At 40.8% G+C, this 21,211-nt stretch overlaps 1 protein-coding gene across 2 annotated transcripts in view; it reads left to right on the top strand.

Moving 5' to 3' along the window:
- eif3s10 (eukaryotic translation initiation factor 3, subunit 10 (theta)) overlaps positions 1-21,211 on the top strand; it is a 66,477-nt gene that overhangs the window by 5,902 nt on the left and 39,364 nt on the right. For both annotated transcript variants that reach the window (XM_072239635.1, XM_072239634.1), the window contains exons 2-5: positions 1,977-2,167; positions 3,906-4,042; positions 4,959-5,122; positions 5,850-6,049. In XM_072239635.1, the coding sequence (XP_072095736.1) occupies positions 1,977-2,167; positions 3,906-4,042; positions 4,959-5,122; positions 5,850-6,049 (692 nt within the window). The remainder of the gene's footprint in view (positions 1-1,976; positions 2,168-3,905; positions 4,043-4,958; positions 5,123-5,849; positions 6,050-21,211) is intronic.

Here is a 21,211-nt window from a genome sequence, read left to right as displayed (position 1 = left end):
TCTGATTTTTTGAGTTTTCTCCCCATTTAGTAAATGGTCTGTGCCTTTATTCCTTCTGCCAAAGTGCATAACCGTATTCCATCTGCCACTTCTTTGCCCATTCTCCCAATCTTTCCAAGTCCTTCTGCAGAGTCCCTGCTTCCTATCTTTGTATCACCTGAAACGTTGACCCCAAAGCTATCAATTGTCCTCCAAACCATTGATATATAACATGAAAAGAAACAGTCTGGATACTGATCCCTGCAGAACACCACCGGTCACTGGCAGCCAACCAGAATCGGCCTCTTTCATTCTGACACTTTGCCTTCTGCTAGTCAGCCAATCTTCTATCCATGCTAATAACTTTCCTGTAATACCATGGGCTCTTGATCTTGTTTAGCACCCTCGTGTGGCACCTTGTTAAAGGCCATCTGAAAGTCCAAGTAAATCAATATGCACTGACACCTTTGTCTATCCTGGTTGTTGTTTAGACCATAAGCCATAATAGAATTAGGCCATTTAGCCCATTGAATCTACTCTGTTATTCCATCATGGCTGATCCAGATCCCACTAAACCCCATACACCTGCCTTCTTGCCATATCCTTTGATACCCTTGCCAATTAGGGCAATCAACTTCTGCTTTAAGTATAACCACGGATTTGGCCTCCACTGTAGTCTGTGGCAGAGCATTCCATAGACTCACTACTCTGGCTAAAAAACGTTCTTCCTTATCTCTGTTCTGAAAGATCACCCCTCAATTTTGAGGCTGTGCCCTCTGGTTCTAGATATCCCCACCATAGGAAACATCCTCTCCACATCCACCTTATCTAGTCAATTCAACATTCCTTAGGTTTCAAAGAGATCCTCCCACGTTTTAAATTCCAGTGAGTACAGGCCCAAAGCTGCCAAACGTTTCTCATGTTTTAACTCCTTCATTCCTGGAATCATCCTTGTGAGCCTCCTCTGGGCACTCCCCAAGAATCTCTTTCCTCAAAGTATTCCAACAGATTTATTAGACAAGATTTCCCCTTAAGGAAACCATGCTGACTTTGGTCTATTTTATCACCTGCCTCTAAGTACCTTGAAACCACGTCTGTAATAATAATTTCCCCAACCACTGAATTCAGGATAACTGGCCTTTTAGTTCCTTTAATCTGCCTCCCTCCCTTCTTAAATAGTGGAGTGACATTTATAATTTTCCAGTCTTCCAGAACCATTTCAGAATCTGGTGATTTTTGAAAGATCTTTACTTCAGATACCTTTCAGAACTCTGAGGTCCATCTGATACAGGTAACTTATTTACCTTTCGACTCCCAAGCACCATCTCCTTAATAAGAGCAATGACACTCACTTCTGCCTCCTACCATCGAATTTCTGGCATACTGTTAGTATCTTTCATAATGAAGACTAGCACAAAATACTTACTAAGTTTGTCCGCCATTTCCTTGTCCCTAATTACTACCTCTCCAGTGTAATTTTCCAGTGGTCTAGTATCTACACTCACCTCTATATATTTGAAAAACCATTTGGTATTCTCTTTGATATTATTGGCTAGCTTGCCTTAAGTTTCATCTTTTCCCTCCTTATGGTTTTTTTTTTAGTTGTGTTCTGTTTTTTTAAAAGCTTTCAAATTCTCTAAACTTCCCACTGGTTTTTGCTCTATTATATGCCCTTTCTTTGGCTTCTATATTGACTTCGACTTCTCTTGTCAGCTAAGGTTGCCTCATCCTCCTTTTAAAATGCTTTATCTTTGGGATGGATCTATCGTGTACCTTCCAAATTGCCCCCAGAAATTCCAGCCATTGCTGTTCTGCCATCATCCTGCTTGTGTCCTTTTCTAATCAACTTTGGCCATTTCTTCACTTGTGCCTCTGTAATTTCCCTTACTCCACTAATACTGATATCAAGCTTCTATCTTCACCCTCTCAACTGCAGGGTGAATTCTATCATATTGTGATCACTGCCTCCTAATCAAATCTTTGCCTCTAAATTGCAGAATTCTTGGAGGTTGGCAAGAAGCAACCTGCTCTTGATGTGTTGTATGATGTCATTAAGAGTAAAAAACATCGAACATGGCAGAAAATTCATGAGCCTATTATGCTCAAATACCTGGAGTTGTGTGTGGATCTTCGGAAGAGCCACCTCGCAAAAGAAGGATTGTATCAGTACAAGAATATCTGCCAGCAGGTATGCTACATTTCCAGAATAACTTGCATGAATATTAAGCTCGTCAGTATTAAGGATCATTAACAGAAACATCTAATGTTCTTTGTATTTTGGAAGTCAGCAGAATGAATTTCAGACAAATTTTTCATGCTTAGTTGTATTCAGGAGTATGGATTGTCTAACTATGCTTGTCAATGATTGTTCCACTTGTTGCATATTTTATTTCTACAAACTTTTTGTAGGACTACAAGATATAAGGGGGTTTTAAGCCATTTAGCCCATCTTTTCTTCTCAGCCATTCAGTTATGGCTGCTTAGTTTCTAACTCCATTCACCTTCCTCCCTGTAACCCTTAAACCCTTGACCAGTCATGAATCTATTAATTTCTGCCTTACACACCCAATAACTTGAGCTCAGCAGACCCCTGTGGTAATGAATTCTGTAGATTCACCACCTCTGGCTTTCCTCCTCATCTAAATAAAACTAAAGGATGTCCCTTTATTCTGAAGCTGTGTCCTCTGAATCAGAATCAGATTTTATTATCACATACCACAAGGATATTGCCTGGATTGAGGAGCATGCCTTATGAGAACGCGATCTTTTTTCCTTGGGGTGACGGAGGATGAGAGGTGACCTGATAGAGGTGTATAAGATGATAAAAGGCATTGATCGTGTGGATAGTCAGAGGCTTTTTCCCAGGGCTGAAATGGTTAGCACAAGAGGGCACAGTTTTAAGGGTGCTTGGAAGTAGGTACAGAGCAGATATCAGGGGTAAGTTTTTTATGCGGAGAGTGGTGAGTGCGTGGAATGGGTTGCTGGTGATGGTAGTGGAGGCAGATACGATAGGGTCTTTTTAGAGACTCCTGGACTGGTACATAGAGCTCATAAAAATGGAGGGCTATGGGTTACCCTAGGTAGTTTCTCAGGTAAGGACATGTTCGGCTCAGCTTTGTGGGCTGAAGGGCCTATATTGTGTTGTAGGTTTTCTATGTTTTTATAAACATTGAATTAGTATTGTGACAGTAGTACACTGCAAGACAAATTATAAGTTGCAATAAAAAGTAAATGTTGCAAAAGAGGAATGTCAAGGTAGTAGTATTAATGGAACATTCAGAAATCTGATGGCAGAAGGGAAGAGCTGTTCCTGAAATGTTGAGAGTGGATCTTCAAGCTCTAGTACCTCCTCCCTGATGGTAGTAATGAGAAGAGGGCGTGTGGTTGGTGAGGGTGCTTAATGGTTTCAAATAATCAGTTCTAATAAGGCAGATCTGGCATTGATATGGGTGTTTGTGTTTTTTCTAGCTGCTTGTATTGATAGAGAAATGCCAAACACCTAGGACTAGTATTTAACCATAGTGGTTTAAAACTTTCTCTGAGATCAGGAGTTAATGTTAAAGTTATTTTTGCACTTATCCTGAATAGCTGTTGAGTTGGTACAGAGCCAAATTGATGGTTCCATTTAGGGAGAGAGCTCCAGAATCTTAGCAGTAAAGGATTAGCAAGATTTGAAAGTCAAGAATGTGTATGAAAAAGAAATTTCATAAATTAATGTGCTGAAATGTTTGTGCCATATGCGGTGAAAGCAGATTTAGAGGATGTTTAAATGAAATGTTAATATAATGTACTTCTGTCCAGGAACCATTCTGTGGATATAGTAATCCAAACATGAATATGTATTCTGATTGACTATTTTGTGATCTAGGTTTTGCTCCTCCATTAGAACATTCAATAATATTGCCTGTTTCATTTGATTTTTACAGGTGAATATCAAATCTTTGGAAGATGTGGTTAGGGCTTACCTAAAATTAGCTGAGGATAAAACTGAAGCTGCCAAAGGGGAATCTCAACAAATGGTACTTGATATTGAGGACTTGGACAATATTCAAACGCCAGAAAGGTAAGCAAAATTTAAGGATTGGACACAAGTTATTTGCAGTGTAAAATAATTCATACATGTGATAGTTCACCATGTATGAGTCTTTTGTAGTGTTGCTGAACACAGATCTTGTAAACATGGACTAATTCCTCAAAAAATTTGCAACCATTTCCACTGTGGCATTATTGTTCAGTTGCATAAACAAGGATGTGTAAACTGAGGGCCCAGTTAACCGGAATCCACTGTAATTTGAATTGGTAGCGAGATGAAATAACTATAACTCTTTGTACCACACGCAAAGTGCTGAAGGAACTCAGCAGGCCAGGCAGCGTCTATGGAAAAGAGTATGCTTGACGTTTCGGGCTGAGGCCCTTTGAGGGGCCTCGGCCCAAAATATCCACTGTACTCTTTTTTTTTTCCATAGATGCCACCTAGCCTGCTGAATTCCTCCATCATTTTGTGTGTTGCTTGGATTTCCAGCATCTGCAGGTTTTCTCCTGTTTGTAATTGATAACTATCTTTGTGATTGCTGCACAAATATTTCAAACAATTACAAAGTTCTCAGGTAGAGTTCTGCATTGATAACTTGGTGATATCATGCTTTGATGGGAAGCAGATCACAATCACAAGTATTCACAAAATATTGAAATTTGTTTGGTAGTACTATTGCATTTAACTGCTGTGCAAGAGTTCTTAGTGCTTTGCAGCATTACTATTTTTAAAAAAAAGTGTGTTCCTTTTAAATGACTTGGAAGTGCTTGTGTTTCCTTTATGCAAGTCCACATGAGTAGATTTAAACAATAAAAACATTCTGTTTCTGAAGCCATTATGTTGTTTTGTTCCACCAAATGGAAATTGCTTCATTAGTAACTTTTCAATAGCTTAAACCATTGAACCATTTAATGTATTTACATAGAATATTTGTTTATCTTTTCAGTGTGCTGTTGAGTGCAGTTAGTGGAGAGGACACCCAGGATCGCACAGATCGCCTTTTGTTAACCCCTTGGGTCAAATTTCTTTGGGAGTCCTACAGACAGTGTTTGGATCTGTTACGTAACAATTCAAAAGTGGAGCGTCTTTATCATGATATTGCTCAACAAGGTAGTTTTCTTGGTGAATGTATCCTGTGTTTTTCCCAACTCTCCAACTTGTTCTGACTATAAACTTCTTTAATATAGCCATAGAGAGAATTAGGTGTTTCTTCTCTGAATCAAAATACACTTTGTTTGACATGCACAGGCATGTCAATATCTCCTCAACATATCCTTGAGCTACTGGTTAAGTCTCTATTTCTAGCTGCCCTCTTCAGCCCCTTTGATTAAATATTGTATTTAAACACTATATTTGATAACGTATTTCTTGTTCTTTCCTCACTCCAGAGATTCGCAGAAAATATAAGGAATAGATTCAGGTCTTGTAAGCTTTTCTTCCTATTCCTCCCACTCCCCATTTCAAATTCATTGAAATACTCGAGGAACAGAATCTATTCCAAAACAAACTCCTGAAATATCCCTATCCTCTAACTAGCTTTAACTTTTGATGTCTCTTCCTTTCTAAGAGAAGAACTTTAATACCAAAAGTAAAATGTTGCCACTGTATTGTTAAAATCTATGAAATGAGACCAGTGATTAAAAATCTTTGAATCTTGTTCTCACCAGTTCATTATCTTTGTTGTTTAAGCTGACTCCCTGGAATTTTAATTCCTTGACATAATCCACAAATGTTAAGTGCACAGGAATAAGCTCGGAATAGTTGTTATCATTTGGAGATGTAATCTTTTAATGTGTATGTTAATTTTACTAAAGTAACAATTTGCCTCTTTTGATAGCATTCAAGTTCTGCCTGCAGTATACTCGTAAGGCAGAATTCCGCAAGTTATGTGACAACTTGCGTATGCACTTGGGACAGATCCAGCGTCACCATAACCAAAGCACAGCAATCAATCTTAATAATCCTGAAAGTCAGTCCATGCATCTGGAGACACGACTTGTACAACTAGATAGTGCAATTAGTATGGAACTCTGGCAGGTAACAAACTTTATGAAATTTTATTCATATTGGATGTATGACGATCGGAGTGAAATGTAGTTCTAAACTAAAATATCCTTTTTAATATTGTGGCCATACGATATAGGTTCTCCCAGTATCCCTTCATGCCCTGACCAACCAAAAATCTATCGACCTTGGCATTAAATATACATAAAGATTTTTTCATATGATGTAATTTGGCCATTTCCAAACTTACTTTACTCCTCTGTAGTGTTGGTTGAGAGGAACGGGATCGTCGACACTAAGGTTCTTTTCTCCCATTTTTTACGATGGTAAAACAGCCCAGGTCTTTTTTTTTAGTTTAGTTGATTAATTCTGTTTAGATTAGTTTTGTTTTGAGGGTTTTAAAAATTTTTTTTTCTTTTTTCACGATTTTTGTCCAGATTTTTTTTGTTCTGCATTATTCATTGGTATCCTATATGATTGGGAGTTTTGTCAATTAAGTACTATTTGGTTCTATAATTACTCATGTTAAGTATAACAATGTATTCGCAATAACATTGTACTATTATTATGTTACATTTATATTTTATGAAACTAATAAAAAGATTGAAAAAGAAAGAAAGATAAAGATTTGGCCTCCACGGCTGCCTGTGACAACAAATTCCACAGATTCACCACTCATGGTGAATTCGCAGTACACAAAGGAATCTGGGAATATAGATCAAAGTGGCATTATAAGTAGATGGGGGCTGTAAAGAAAGCTCTTGGCAGGATGCCTTCGTCAGTCAGTGTATTAAGTACAGAAGTTGGGAGGTTATATTGTGTGCATTTTTGGTCACCTCCCTATAGGAAAGATACAAAAGATTTTCAATGTATTCTTTCAGTCTTTCCATTTAGAAAGATTGAAAGAGTACAGTGAAAATTTACAAGGATGTTGCTGGGATTTGAGGGCCTGAATTGTAGGAAAAGGTTGAATAGGATAGCATTTACTTTTCCCTGGAGCATGGGAGAATGAGGGGAGATTTGATAGAGATGTATGCAACTGAGGATTATAGATGGGGCTAATGTAAGCAGGCTTTTTCACTGAGGTTGGGTGAGAATGGAAGTTGAGGCCATAGATTAAGGGTAAGGAGTACCTGAAGGGGGCATTTTAAACACAGGAAAAAAGAACAGGCTATTTGGCCCATAATGTTGAGCTAAACTAGTTGAAAGGCAAATCAAAAACCTGCAAACACTAATCCCTCCTACCTACACCATGTCTATATCCCTCCATCTTCCTTATCCATGTATCTATCCAGACATCTCTTAAAAGTCTCTTAATGTATTTGCCTCTACCACCATACCGTACAGTGCATTCCAAGCATCCCTGACTGTCTGAATAATAAAACTTGCCCCTCACATCCCCTTTGAACCTATCCCTTCTGACCTTCAATGCATGCCCTCTGGTATTACATTTCAACCCTGGGAAACAGATATTCTGTCCACTCTATCTTTGCCCCTCATAATCTTGTAAACCTCTATCAGATCTCCCCTCAGCCTCCGACACTCCATAGAAAACAGTCCAAGTTTATCCAGGCTCTTGTGATAGCACATGCCCTCTAAACCAGGCATCATCCTGACAAACCTTTTTTGCATCTTTTCTAAAGCATCAACATCCTTCCTACAGTGGGGTGACCAGAACTGCATGCAATACACCACATGCGGCCTCACCAGAGTTTTATAAAGTTGCAACACAACCGCCTGACTTTTGAACTCAATGCCTCGACTAATAAAAGCAAGCATTCCTAAAGCCAACTTAACCACCATATCGACACGTGTTGCCACTTTCAAGAAGCTATGAACTTGAATCCCAAGATCTCTCTGTTCCGCAACACTTTAAAGGATAAGACCATAAGATATAGTAGTAGAACTGAGCCATTTGGCTAATCAAATTTGCTGTGCTGGATCCAGATTTCTTCTCAACCCTAATCTCTTGCCTTCTTCCCGTATCGCTTCATTCCCTGACCAGTCAAGAATCCTTCAATGTCTGCCTTAAGTATACATAAAGAATTGGCCTCCACAGTTGGCTGTAGCAGAGAATTCCACAGATTCCCCACTCTTCGTCCAAAGAAATTCCTTCTCATTTCCATTCTAAAAGAACGCCCTTCTATTCTGAGGCTGTCCCCTCTGGTCTTAGACTCTCCTACCATAGGAAATATCCTCTCCACATCCACTCTATCATGGCCGTTTACCATTCAATAGGTTTCATTGAGTTTACCCCCTCTTCTTTCTGAATTCTAGTGAATACAGGCCCAGAACCATCGAACTCTCTTCATATGACAAGCCACTGAATCCTGGGATCATTATCATGAGTCTCCTTCAAGCCCTCTCCAGTTTCAGCACATCTTGTCTAAGATAGAGGCCCAAACCTGCTCACAATGCTCCTAGTGAAGCCTCCCTCATGCTTTATAAAGTCTCAACATTATATCCTTGCTTTTATATTCTAGTCCTCTCAAAATGAATGCAAACATTGTATTTGCCTTCCTCACCACAGAGTCAACTTGCAAATTAACCTTTCGGGAATCCTGCACAAGGGCTCCCAAGTCCTTTTGCGCCTCAGTATTTTGTATTTTCTCTCTATTTAGAAAATGGTCAATCTTTTCTTCTATCAAAGTACAGAACTACACACTTTCTGAAACCGTATTCCATCTGTCACTACTTTGCTCATTCTCCCAATCAGTATCAACCCAAGTTCTGTAGCCTCTCTACTTCCTCAAAACTACATGCCCCTCCATCTATCTTATTATCCTGCTTGTTATTTCTTCAAAGAATTCCAACAGATTTGTTGGGGAAGATTTTCCCTTGAGGAAACCATGCTGACTATGGGCTATTATGTGCCTCAGAGTACCCTGAGACGTCATCCTTGATAATCAAATTCAACATTCTTCCCAACCACTGAGGACAGACTAGCTGGCCTATAGTTTCATTTCCTCCTGCCTCTCTCCTTTCTTAAAGAGTGGAGTAACATTTGCAATTTTCCAGTCGTCTGGAACCATTCCAGAATCTAGTGATTCTTGAAAGATCATTAATGCCTCCACGATCTTTTTAGCTACCTCGTTCAACCCTGTAGTATATGCCATCTGGTCCAGGTGACTTATCTATCATCAGACCTTTCAATTTCCCAAGAAACTTCTCTATAGTTATGGTAACCACACACTTCATGACCGCTGACACCTGGAACTTCCACCAGTGTCTTCTACAGTGAAGACCGATGCAAAATACTTATTCAATTTGTCTGCTATTATTGGCTAGGTTATGTTCGTATTCCACCTTAACTTCAGTGACTTTTTTTAGTTGTCTTCTGTTTTTTTTAGAAATTCCCCAATCCCCCAATTTCCCACTAATTTTTGCTCTATTATATGCCCTTTCTTTGGCTTTTATGTTGGCTTTGACTTTTGTTTGCCATGGTTGTGTCATCTTGCCTTTAGAACACTACTTGTTCTTTAGGATGTATATATCCTGTGCCTTCTGAGTTGCTTCCAGAAATTCCAGCCGTTGCTGCTCTCATCATCCCTGCCTTTGTTCTTTTTCAATCAATTCTGGCCCAGTCCTCTTTCATGCCTCTGTATTTCCCTTTACTCCATTGTGATACTGATTACATCTGACTTTAGCTTCTCCTTCTCAAACTTCAGGGTGAATCCGATCATATTAAGGTCACTAGTTCATAAGGGATATTTCGTCTGAGGTGAATAAGGATTTAGTGCGTTCCCGGTGTATATGATGAAGAAACTATTCTCGGGCTTCCAGCTGGGTACAGGTACTGATTATAACCAATGTTATAATGTCGGTGGCCAAATGGTTAAGGCATTCGTCTAGTGATCTGAAGGTCGCTAATTTGAGCCTTGGCTGAGGCAGCGTGTTGTGTCCTTGAGCAAGGCACTTAACCACACATTGCTCTGCGACGACACCGGTGCCAAGCTGTATGGGTCCTAATGCCCTTCCCTTGGACAACATCGGTGGCGTGGAGAGGGGAGACTTGCTGCATGGGCAACTGCCGGTCTTCCATACAACCTTGCCCAGGCCCGTGCCCTGGAAACCTTCCAAGGCGCAAATCCATGGTCTCATGAGACTAACGGATGCCTATTAAATGTCAATTATAATTGGTGCATGCTGCAGGAAGCCTGAGAAGAGTTTTTGTCTGAGGCCTTATCAATATCTGCCTACAGAACCTCTCCACTAACAGTTCTGGTAGTCTCACTCCCAGCCCGTGAAACTCTACTTTAAATCCCACCATGGAGCATTAACAAACCTTCCCATAGTTTAGGCCCCCACCAGTTCAGGTGCAAACTGGTCCCTTGTGTACAGGTCCATCTTCTCTGGAAGAGAGCCCAATGAACCAGAAATCTTGTGCCCTCCCTCCTACACCAACTCTTTAGCCATATATTAAACTGTATAATCTTAGGAGTTCTGGTTTCACTAGCATGTGGCATGGGTAACATTCCTGAGAAGATCCTGGAGGCCCTGCCCTTTAAATTAGCACCTAACGTCCTATGCAGAACCTTGTTCCTCGTCCTACCTATGTTGTTGATACCTACATGGATCACTACTTCTGGCTGTTCACCTTCCCACTTAAGAAAACAACACACTGCATCTGAGATATCCCTGACCCTGGTAGCCAGGAGGCAGTATTCCATCCGGGAATCTCATTCTCTCCCACAGAACCTCCTGTCTGTTGTCCTAACTAAGGAATCCCTTATCACCACAGTGTACCTTTTCTTCCCTCTTTCCTTCTGAGTCACAGAGGCAGGCTTAATGCCAGGAGACCTGACCACTGTGACTTGCCCTTATCAGTGTACTGTCGGTTTACGTTTGTCCTGCCAAGGAGTAGCACCTCATATTTATCTGGGTTAAACTCCTCATCTGCCATTTCTCAGCCCATATCTGCAACTGATCGATATTGTGCTGTATTCTCTACACCAGGGGTCCCCAACCCTTTTTTTTGCACTGTGGAATGGTTTAATATTGACAATATGCTTGCAGACTTGGGGGGGGGGGGGGGGGCGGTGTTCAACTTCAACAGTGCTTGACGGAATGAGGAAAGGTGCAGCTGACTCATGTCATTTCATATCGCCAAATCATATAGTTTCCTCGCGGCCCGGTACTGGTGGCTGGGGACCACTGCTATGCACTATCCATAATTCCACCAATCTTGGTATCATCTGCATATTTACTAACCCACAACTACATTTTTATCCAGGTCGCAAACAGCAGAGGTCCTAGCACAGATCCCTTCACTAATTACAGACCTCCAGCTCCGTTGTCCCTTCAACCGCTGTCTTCTATGCGCAAGCCAATACTGAATCAAAACATACAATTCCCCATGGACCCCATGCATCTTAACATTCTGGATTAGCTTCTCATGAGGGACTTGGTCAAATGCTACTAAAATCCAAGTAGACAACATGCACTGCCCTACCCTCATCGATCTCTTTCGTCACCTGGTGAAAAAACTCAATTAAGTTGGTAAGGCATAACCTGCCACACTCAAAGCTGTGCTGGCTCTCCCTCATTAGGCCAATGCTCGTATATTGTATACCTAAGAATATTCTCCATTAATTTCCCGACAACTGACTTGAGACTCACCGGTCTATATTAACCATAATTTTTCCCTTATGCCTCTGTTTAAGAAGGGAACAACATTAGCCATTAGCCTGTTCTCCTGGACCTCACCCATGGCGAGAGAGGACACAAAGATACTGATCAAGGACCCAGCAATCTTGTCTCTTGCTCCCTTCAGTAACCTGAGGTAAATCCCATCAGGCCCTAGGGACATATTCACTATTAATTAGAAAGCTAAACTCTTCCTCCTCGAATGCCATATGCCCTAATGTATTTACAGTGCCTATAAAAAGTATTCACACCTTTTGGAAGTTTTCATGATTTATTGTTTTACAGCCTTAAGCCACAGTGTATTTAATTTGCTTTTTTTGACACTGATTAACAGAAGACACCTGTCAAAGTGAAAACAGATCTATGCAAAATGTTCTAAATTAATTACAAATATAAGACACAAAGTAATTGATTGGATAAATATTCACCCCTTTAATGTGACACACTAAATCACTGGTGCAGAGAATTGGTCTTAGAAGTCATGTGATTAGTTAAATGTAGATCTGTTTTTTGGAGAGCTGTGCAGTCAAGGTGTTTTAATTGATTGTAGTAAAAATACACCTGTATCTGGAAGGTTCAACTGTTGGTGAGTCAGTATCCTGGCACCAAAAAGACGAGAACACTCCAAGCAACTCTGCGAAAAGTTTATTGAAAAACACAAGTCAGGAGATGGATACAGGAAAATTTCCAAGGAATTTCCATATTCCTTGAGCTCAATCATCAAGAAATGGAAAGAATATGGCACAGCTGTAAATCTTTTTTTCTGGAGGTCATCCTCAAAAACTGAGTGAAGAAGGGGACTAGTTAGGGAGGTCACCAAGAGACCAATGACAACTGGAGTTACAAGCTTCAGTGCCTGAGATGGGAGTGACTGTGCATACAAAAGCTGTTGCCTGGGTACTTCACTATTCGCAGCTTTATTGGAGAGTGACAGAGAAAGCCGCTGTTGGGGGGGAGAAAAACCCTCAAAATCTTGGCTAGAGTTTTCCGGAAGGGATGTGGGAGACTCCGAAGTCAGCCGGAAGAAGTTCTATGGTCTGATGAAATAAAAATTGAGCTTTTTGGCCATCAGACTTGGTGTAAGCCAAACACTGCACATCATCAAAAACGCACCATCCCTACAGTGAAGCATGGTGGTGGCTGCATCATGCCGTAGGGATGCTTCACTGCAGCAGGTCCTAGGAGGCTTGTGAAGGTAGAGATAAAATGAATGCAGCAAAATACAGAGAAATCCTGGAGGAAAACCTGATACAGTCTGCTAGAGAACTGTTATTTGGGAGAAGATTTGCTTCCCAGCAAGACAATGACCCCAAGTGTAAAGCCAATGGTGCACGGTAATGACTTAAAAACCACAAAGTTAATGTCCTGGAATGGCCAAGTCAGTCCAGACCTCAATCCAATTGAGAACTTGTGGCTGGACTTGAAAAGGGCTGTTAACTTACGATGCCCATGCAGTCTGACAGCTTGAGCAGTTTTATAAAGAAGAATGGGGAAAGATTTCATTGTCCAGATGTGCAAAGCTGACGCAGACTTGAGGCTGTAATTGCAGCCAAAAGGTTCATCTAAATACTAACTTGAAGTGGGTGACTAATTACGCAATCAGTGAGTTTTTGTTTATTAATTGAGGATGCCATCGTCTACCTGCTGAACCGTGTCTACGCCCACCTGGACAAGCCAGTGAGCACTGTGAGGGTCATGTTTTTTGACCTCTCCAGTACGTTCAACACCATCCGCCTTGCTCTGCTGGGGGAGAAGCTGACAGTGATGCAGGTGGATGCTTCCCTGGTATCATGGATTCTTGATTACCTGACTGGCAGATCACAGTACGTGTGCTTGCAACACTGTGTGTCCGACAGAGTGATCAGCAGCACTGGGACTGTCTTGTCTCCCTTTCTCTTCACCATTTACACCTTGGACTTCAACTATTGCACAGAGTCTTGTCATCTTCAGAAGTTTTCTGATGACTCTGCCATAGTTGGATGCATCAGCAAGGGAGATGAGGCTGAGTACAGGGCTACGGTAGGAAACTTTGTCACATGGTGGGAGCAGAATTATCTGCACCTTAATGTGAAAAAGGCTAAGGAGCTGGTGCTAGACCTGAGGAGAACTAAGGTACCGGTGACCCCTGTTTCCATCCAGGGGGTCAGTGTGGACATGGTGGAGGATTTACAAATACCTGGGGATACGAATTGACAATAAATTGGACTGGTCAAAGAACACTGAGGCTGTCTACAAGAAGGGTCAGAGCCGTCTCTATTTCCTGAGGAGACTGAGGTCCTTTAACATCTGCCAGACGATGCTGAAGATGTTCTACGAGTCTGTGGTGGCCGGTGCTATCATGTTTGCTGTTGTGTGCTGGGGCAGCAGGCTCCGGGTAGCGGACACAAATAGAATCAACAAACTTATTCGTAAGGCCAGTGATGTTGTGGGGATGGAACTGGACACTGTCACGGTGGTGTCTGAAAAGAGGATGCTGTCTAAGTTGCGTGCCATCTTGGTCAATGTCTCCCATCCACTACATAATGTACTGGGTGGCCACAGGAGTACATTCAGCCAGAGACTCATTCCTCCAAGATGCAGCACAGAGCATCATAGGAAGTCATTCCTGCCTGTGGCCATCAAACTTTACAACTCCTCCCTTGGAGGGTCAGACACCCTGAGCCAATAGGCTGGTCCTGGACATTTCATAACTTACTGGCATAATTTACATATTACTATTTAACTATTTATGGTTCTATTACTATTTATTATTTATGGTGCAACTGTAATGAAAACCAATTTTCCCCCGGGATCAATAAAGTATGACTATGACTAATTATAATAAATTTAAATCAATTTGTAGAAATTTATTTTCACTTTGACACGAAAGGATCTTTTCTGTTGATTAGTGTCAAAAAAGCCTAATTAAATCCACTGTGATTTAATGTTTTAAAAACAATAAAGGATGAATACTTCTACGGGGTGTAAATACTTCTTATAGGCTCTGTATACCCTCAGCACTGATCTCCTAGTCCTTCGTATCCTTTTCCTTGGTAAATACTGAAGCAAAGCAGTCATGAAGTAAGTACCTCACTCACGTTCTCTGATTCCAAGTAAATGTCCATCTCTTCCCCCCCCCCCGCCCCCAATCCGTGAGTGGTCCTACCCTCCATAGTTATCCTTTTACTTCTTGACGTACATATAGAATGCTTTGGGATTCATTTTAATCCTATTTGATAAGCTCTCTTCATGGCCCCTCCTGGCTTTCCTAATTCCCTTGTTTAGTTCTTTTCTGGCTTCTTTATACTTGTGTACTTCGTTTGATCCTAACTTCCGAAGCTTTACACGCATTTTCTTTTATTGGCCAAATTCATTACCCCTCTGGACATCCAAGGTTCTCTTATCTTTCCATCCCCATCCTTCCTTCTAGCAGGACTCTGTATAATTAATCTTTAAGCATCCTCCACATGTCTGATGTGGACTTGATAGAGAAAAAGGTGTTCCCAATTAATGCTGCTTAGTTCCTGCCTAATGCTCCCATAATTTACCCAACTCCAATTTAAAATTCTCCCATAAGGGCCATTCATGTGCTTACCTGCAGCTGTCTTGAAAGTTAAGGTGCTGTGGCCACTGTTCCCTCACTGTTCACCCACTGAAAGGTCAGGCACCTGGACAGTGTCATTACTCAGCACCAGATCCAGTATGGCTTCTCCTCTCATTGGACTGTCCACATACTGATTTAAGAAACCTTCCTGGATACACTTAACAAATTCAGCCCCATCTAAACCCCTTACACACAGAAACAGAGTTTATATTAGTTAGGGAGGTTAAAATCCCCCATGACAACAACCCTACTATTTTTACACATATCCTTAGTTTGATTACATAGGTGTTCCTTTAATGGCTCTGTGGCTCGGAGGTCTGTAGTACAATCCAGTCAGTGTCCTGATTCCTGTTCCGGAGTTCCACCCAAATGGACTCAATGTCTGATGCCTTCATTACGTCTCTTCTGAGTGCAGCTGTGGTATTGTCCCAAATTAGTGGTGCAACTCCACCTCCTACCTTTACTAAAACTTTGAAAACCTGGTACATCAATCACCCATTCTTGCCCCTCTCTCAACCAAGTTTCAGTAATGGTTACAACATCGTAGTTCCATGCTCTTAATTTCATTGCCCTTACCCGTAATACGCCGAGCATTAAAATATACACACTTCAAACTATCTGACCTATCGTACCTGTTATTTCGTTTTTTGCCTTTCATTACCTTCTCTGACATCTACCTCTGGTCTGATCCTTCCCTTACAGACCTGGGGCTCCAGTTCCCAGAACCCTGCAAAACTAGTTTGAACTCCCAAGTGGCATCAGTAAATCTGGCTCTTTCCCAACTCTATATACTCACTGTGTAGGACCTCTTCTCCTTTTCTGCCTATGTCATTGGTGCCAATATGCACCATGACCTCTGGTTGTGCCCCCTCCCCCTTAAGAATATTTTACACCCAGCTGATCCGTCATGGATCCTAGTATCTGGTATCTCTTTTACAGCCACAGAACTTCCTTTCTGTCCTCTTAACTTGGGAGTTGAATATACTCAGGATCATTCAGGAGATACTTCATGGAAAGTTGTGTGAATGTGAAACAAGCAGGTGGGTGCAGGTCGATTGCAACATTTAAAGAAAGTTTGGATACGTACATGGATGTGAGGAGTATGGAGGGATGTAGTGTAGGTGCAGATCAATGGGACTAGGCATGGACTGGATGAGCCAAAGGACCTGTGTCTGTAATAGTACTGTGCCTGCACTGTGTAATACCACTAATATTAAGTGAAATGTAAACATTCCCCATTTTGGTCTGTCACTCGTGAGACTTTACAGAATGAACACGCAGCTGCACAGAAAATTCTAGACTTTAAGCACTTGCAATCCTTCCTGATGTACAGTGATAAATATTTCCTTTTAAAATTTTGTACCTTCGCATTGATCTAGATTGGCATTTAGTGTACTTTTGTCTTCCATCTTGTATCTTAGCAATATGTTGTATTTTATTTTGTGTAAGCACTGCAAGTTTAACTGGTATGGTTGCCCTTTGCTAACAGTGTTGGATATAGAGTTAAGTTAACCATCTCCCTCTTTAGGGCAAGTGTACATAGTAACTTGTAAAACTTGGTTATTTTATGCATAATTTTGGGGAAACCATTGGGATCACACAGTGTAATCAAGGGTGATGTACATGCTATTTTTTAAATCTAAAATACTTCATTGGTTATACACTCAGACCCCGCATAGTGTTGATTTGTTACAATGTGGTTATTCAAGTCTTTACCAAAATTTAAAAAAAATGACACATTTATTCTAAATAACTTAAAACTTCTCGTGGCCACCATTACAGTAAGCATTCATTCAGCCAATGAGAGTGCTTTACATACATTCTGAGCCACTCACAGCCAATCTCATATTAGTTCACATTTTCTGCTCTGCATATGTAAACATTCTTGCTCCCTCACTAAATTATTCAGCTTTTTTTCACCCATAATGTCTGGAAAATTGCCTTCAACTTCCAGTGTGGGTAGTACATCTAAGATGTCTAGGAACAGCATTAGCATGGATGTGAAACTGCAAGTGACACAGCATTTGGAAGCTGGTGAGCAGCAGGTTGACGTTAGTGCCTCTGAAATTGGCTACATCAGTGATCAGAACAATTATTTTAAAAATGCAGAGAAGATAAAAGGTTCTGCAATAATCTCAAAGTTATCAATGAAGGTGACTCATTCAAGTAGCCTTAGCTTGAAAAAAATGGAAAGTAGACTAAATGTATGGTGGATGACCAAACGCAATGAAACATGCCCCTAAGCCAGCTGATAATAATGGAAAAAGCAAGAAGCATCTTTAATCATATTCAAGAAGATGATGTGTTGCTGACATTCACTGCCAGCAGAGGTTGTTTTTATAGGTTTACACAGCGCATTAACCTCCGTAGCATGTGCGTCTCTGATGAAGCATGTTGGCATGCCAGTATTGCACTATTCAGTGTGTTTGTCATAGAAGTCGAGATCTTTCAAGTTGTAGAAAGGTTTTTGGGATTTAAGTTGGGAAATTGTGGAGGAACATTTTTGATGAGTTGTTGGGCATATTTTGAATATGCTTGTAGAATTTTGTTGAAGCTCTTCTACAGATCTCTGGGATGCTATTTCGCTCATTGTTGAGAGCCATTGGACAAGTGTTGATTTAGGCTTCCTGAAATTATTCTCATAGAAGTATGGAGCTGTGTATTGATAATGTTTGTGTGAGCTCTTCTCTCCCAGGTGGGTGCACAATGTTTGGTAACTGAGAAACGTAGTACTAGGCTGGATGTTCATAGGACTGACTGGTTGGTACCCCATTTGGCTTTGCTATCTTCCTGATCATGGTCATTCTGAATTTTAGTTTCTTTGCAACATTTTGAAGGTGGGTCTTTATATGAGAGAGTGTGATCTACTGTGACTCCTTAGTACTTTGGGTGTGGATTGTTGGGTAGCTGTCATGTGGTTTGATATTAAGTTTAACTTTGGCTAGTCAGTTGTCTAGATGAAATATGGAAGTTACTGTCTTGACATTCATATTTAGGTATCATCTTGAGAAGTAGTTGGATAGGGAGTTATATCTTGAGTAAATTTTTTTCAATGAATTTGACATTGTTCAACTGGAAGGCTATGACCCAGTCATTAGTGTATCCAAATTTAGTAGATTTGTTTTCAGGGAGGTCACTGAGGTACAGATTGAACCAGGTTGGGGGCCAGATCTGACTCTTGGGGGACACTATTGTGGAATTTCATAATACAACTAGTGTCACTTCCTAGGCAGGTGAAGAAAATTAAAGCTTATGATTGTGTGTCACTCTGAAACACTGAGCAATGAAAGGCATTTTAATCAAGTCTACCAGTAATTGAAAATCAAACAAGAAAGCCTGGGTGATGGTTGATGTTTTCCAAAATTGGTTTGTTTCATATTTTTATCCATGAGTGAAGCAGCATTCTGAGGAGCATGACCTTGAACCTAAAGGTGCTTGATAATGCCCCAGTCCACCCTGAGAATCTTGACATGCTTTGGACCTACATTCCTATAGAAGTGATTTACCATCCACCTAACACCACCTTCATAAATTCAACCAGTGGATCGTAGGGTAATATTGAATTTTAAAGCCTACTATCTTTGTCGCACATTCAAGCAACTTGTAGAGGAAACTAATGGTCAAGATCAACAGTTCATCAGGCAATTTTGAAAAACTAGAACATCATGAAAGCTGTAGACAATATTAGAGCAGCCTGGGATGAATTAACTTCAAACTGCGTGAACAGATTGTGGGTGAAGTAATGGCCAGAAGCGTAGAATGATATCCCAGGATTTCAGGTTGAACCAGTCAACCAAAACCACTGTTGAACTGGTCAGTGAAGCAGGATTAAAGGATATTAATGATGGCAGTGTTGAAGAGTTACTGCATTTTTATGATGAGAGCCTTGATAACGAAGAGCTTTGAGAATTGGCAGAGCAGCGCATAGAAACCATAGAAAAACTACAGCACAGAAACAGGACTTTTGGCCCTTCTTGGCTGTGCCGAACCATTTTCTGCCTAGTCCCACTGACCTGCACACGGAGCATATCCCTCTATACACCTCCCATCCATGTATGTATCTGTCCAATTTATTCTTAAATGTTAAAAAAGAACCCGCATTTACCACCTCGTCTGGCAGCTCATTCCATACTCCTACCACTCTCTGTGTGAAGAAGCCCCCCCCTAATGTTCCCTTTAAACTTTTCCCCCCTCACCCTTAACCCATGTTGTCTGGTTTTTTTTCTCCCCTTGCCTCAGTGGAAAAAGCCTGCTTGCATTCACTGTATCTGTACCCATCATAATTTTATGTACCTCTATCAAATCTCCCTTCATTCTTCTACCTCCAGGGAATAAAGTCCCAACCTATTCAACCTTTCTCTGTAACTGAGTTTCTCAAGTCCCAGCAACATCCTTGTAAACCTTCTCTGCACTCTTTGAACCTTATTTATATCCTTCCTGCAATTTGGTGACCAAAACTGAACACAATACTCCAGATTCGGCCTCACCAATGCCTTATACAACCTCATCATAACATTCCAGCTCTTATACTCAATACTTTGATTAATAAAGGCCGATGTACCAAAAGCTCTCTTTACGACCCTATCTACCTGTGACGATACTTTTAGGGAATTTTGTATCTGTATTCCCAGATCCCTCTGTTCTACTGCACTCCTCAGTGCCTTACCATTAACCTTGTATGTTCTACCTTGGTTTGTCCTTCACCCGCTTCTTGGGTGAATCTGTGGACATGGATGAAGAGGAGGAAACACCACCAAGAAACCTCGCCACAGAATTCCTCAACACTAGCATCACCACGATCACACAAATCACGGACCATCAATAATGACCCTGACTGGGAACGAAGCAATTTTAAGGCAAAGGGGGGGGGGGGAGATACACTGGAGCTACTGAGAAGTGCTGTATGAGAGGAAACGTGAGAAAAGGCAGTCAAATCTTGATAAGCTTTGTGATCTTGATTATCTTGAAAGGAAGAATAATGTATATCCTTTTAAAGGATTTGGAAGTTCTGTATAGTGTTGTCTGTTTCAGAAGTCCAAATGCCTACTTGAAGAAGAAGCCAAAGTTGGAGGAGGACCTGTAGCCGGGTCCCTTCTCTAAGATGTAATCACCATCCGCTTCCCTTCACTGCTGTTGCGATATGTTGCTGCTCCACTGATGTACACGTTAGGCCTATTTATATGTTTGTTACTCCACAAATTACGGTGTATACATAACATAATATATATCTGGGGTTTAATTTTTTTAAAAATCTGGCACACATGTCCATTTATGTACTGTTATAATAACCCTGCAAAGTGCAGATTTACATAGTGCTCCACCTTCGAGGAATGCTCCCTCAGTGTCGAGCAGGGCCTGAGTGTAATGTAGAGATGTAATCTGTACACAATAAGCTTAACAAGGTAATCAAGTAACATTGATCAAGGTAATTAAGTAATATTGGTCAGAGTTCTCATGAATGTCAGCCAGTCTTACGTGTGAGTCTCTGAAATGGAGTTTGAATTCAGTCTTTTAAATGACAGTGGTTGCAGTTTGGCCACAGCTGATAATCCAGGAAGATCGATGTTTATACCACATCTTACTTGAAAAGAAGAGCAATGTGTATCCTTTTAAAGGATTTGGAAGTTCTGTATAGTGTTGTCTGTTTCAGAAGTCAAACATTTGCACTTAACATAAGCACATTTCATTGCAGTGCTGACTATTACATCAATTTCAGCTTTGGTTTTTAGGCAGTATTTTGTTAAACACTTCAAATTCATTTTGATAACATTGCATTTTCTTTACCAACCTTTCCCTGTTACTCAGAGATTCATATAGGTTTGATTTGTCTTCAGTAGTTTCATGCTGCTACTTCCTGATAAGCATTTACAGAGATTTGGGTCAATTAAATTTCATTCTATAGGTTTAATAGATTTGCTTGTGGTTGTTGGTGCATCCTGTCTTAACAGTTTTCACCTCATCTATTA

This window comes from Mobula birostris, chromosome 21 (genome assembly GCF_030028105.1).
Source record: "Mobula birostris isolate sMobBir1 chromosome 21, sMobBir1.hap1, whole genome shotgun sequence".
Classification (NCBI taxonomy): domain Eukaryota; kingdom Metazoa; phylum Chordata; class Chondrichthyes; order Myliobatiformes; family Myliobatidae; genus Mobula; species Mobula birostris.
The sequence above is the reverse complement of the archived record's forward strand: the minus strand, read 5'-3'. Positions and strand labels throughout refer to the sequence as shown.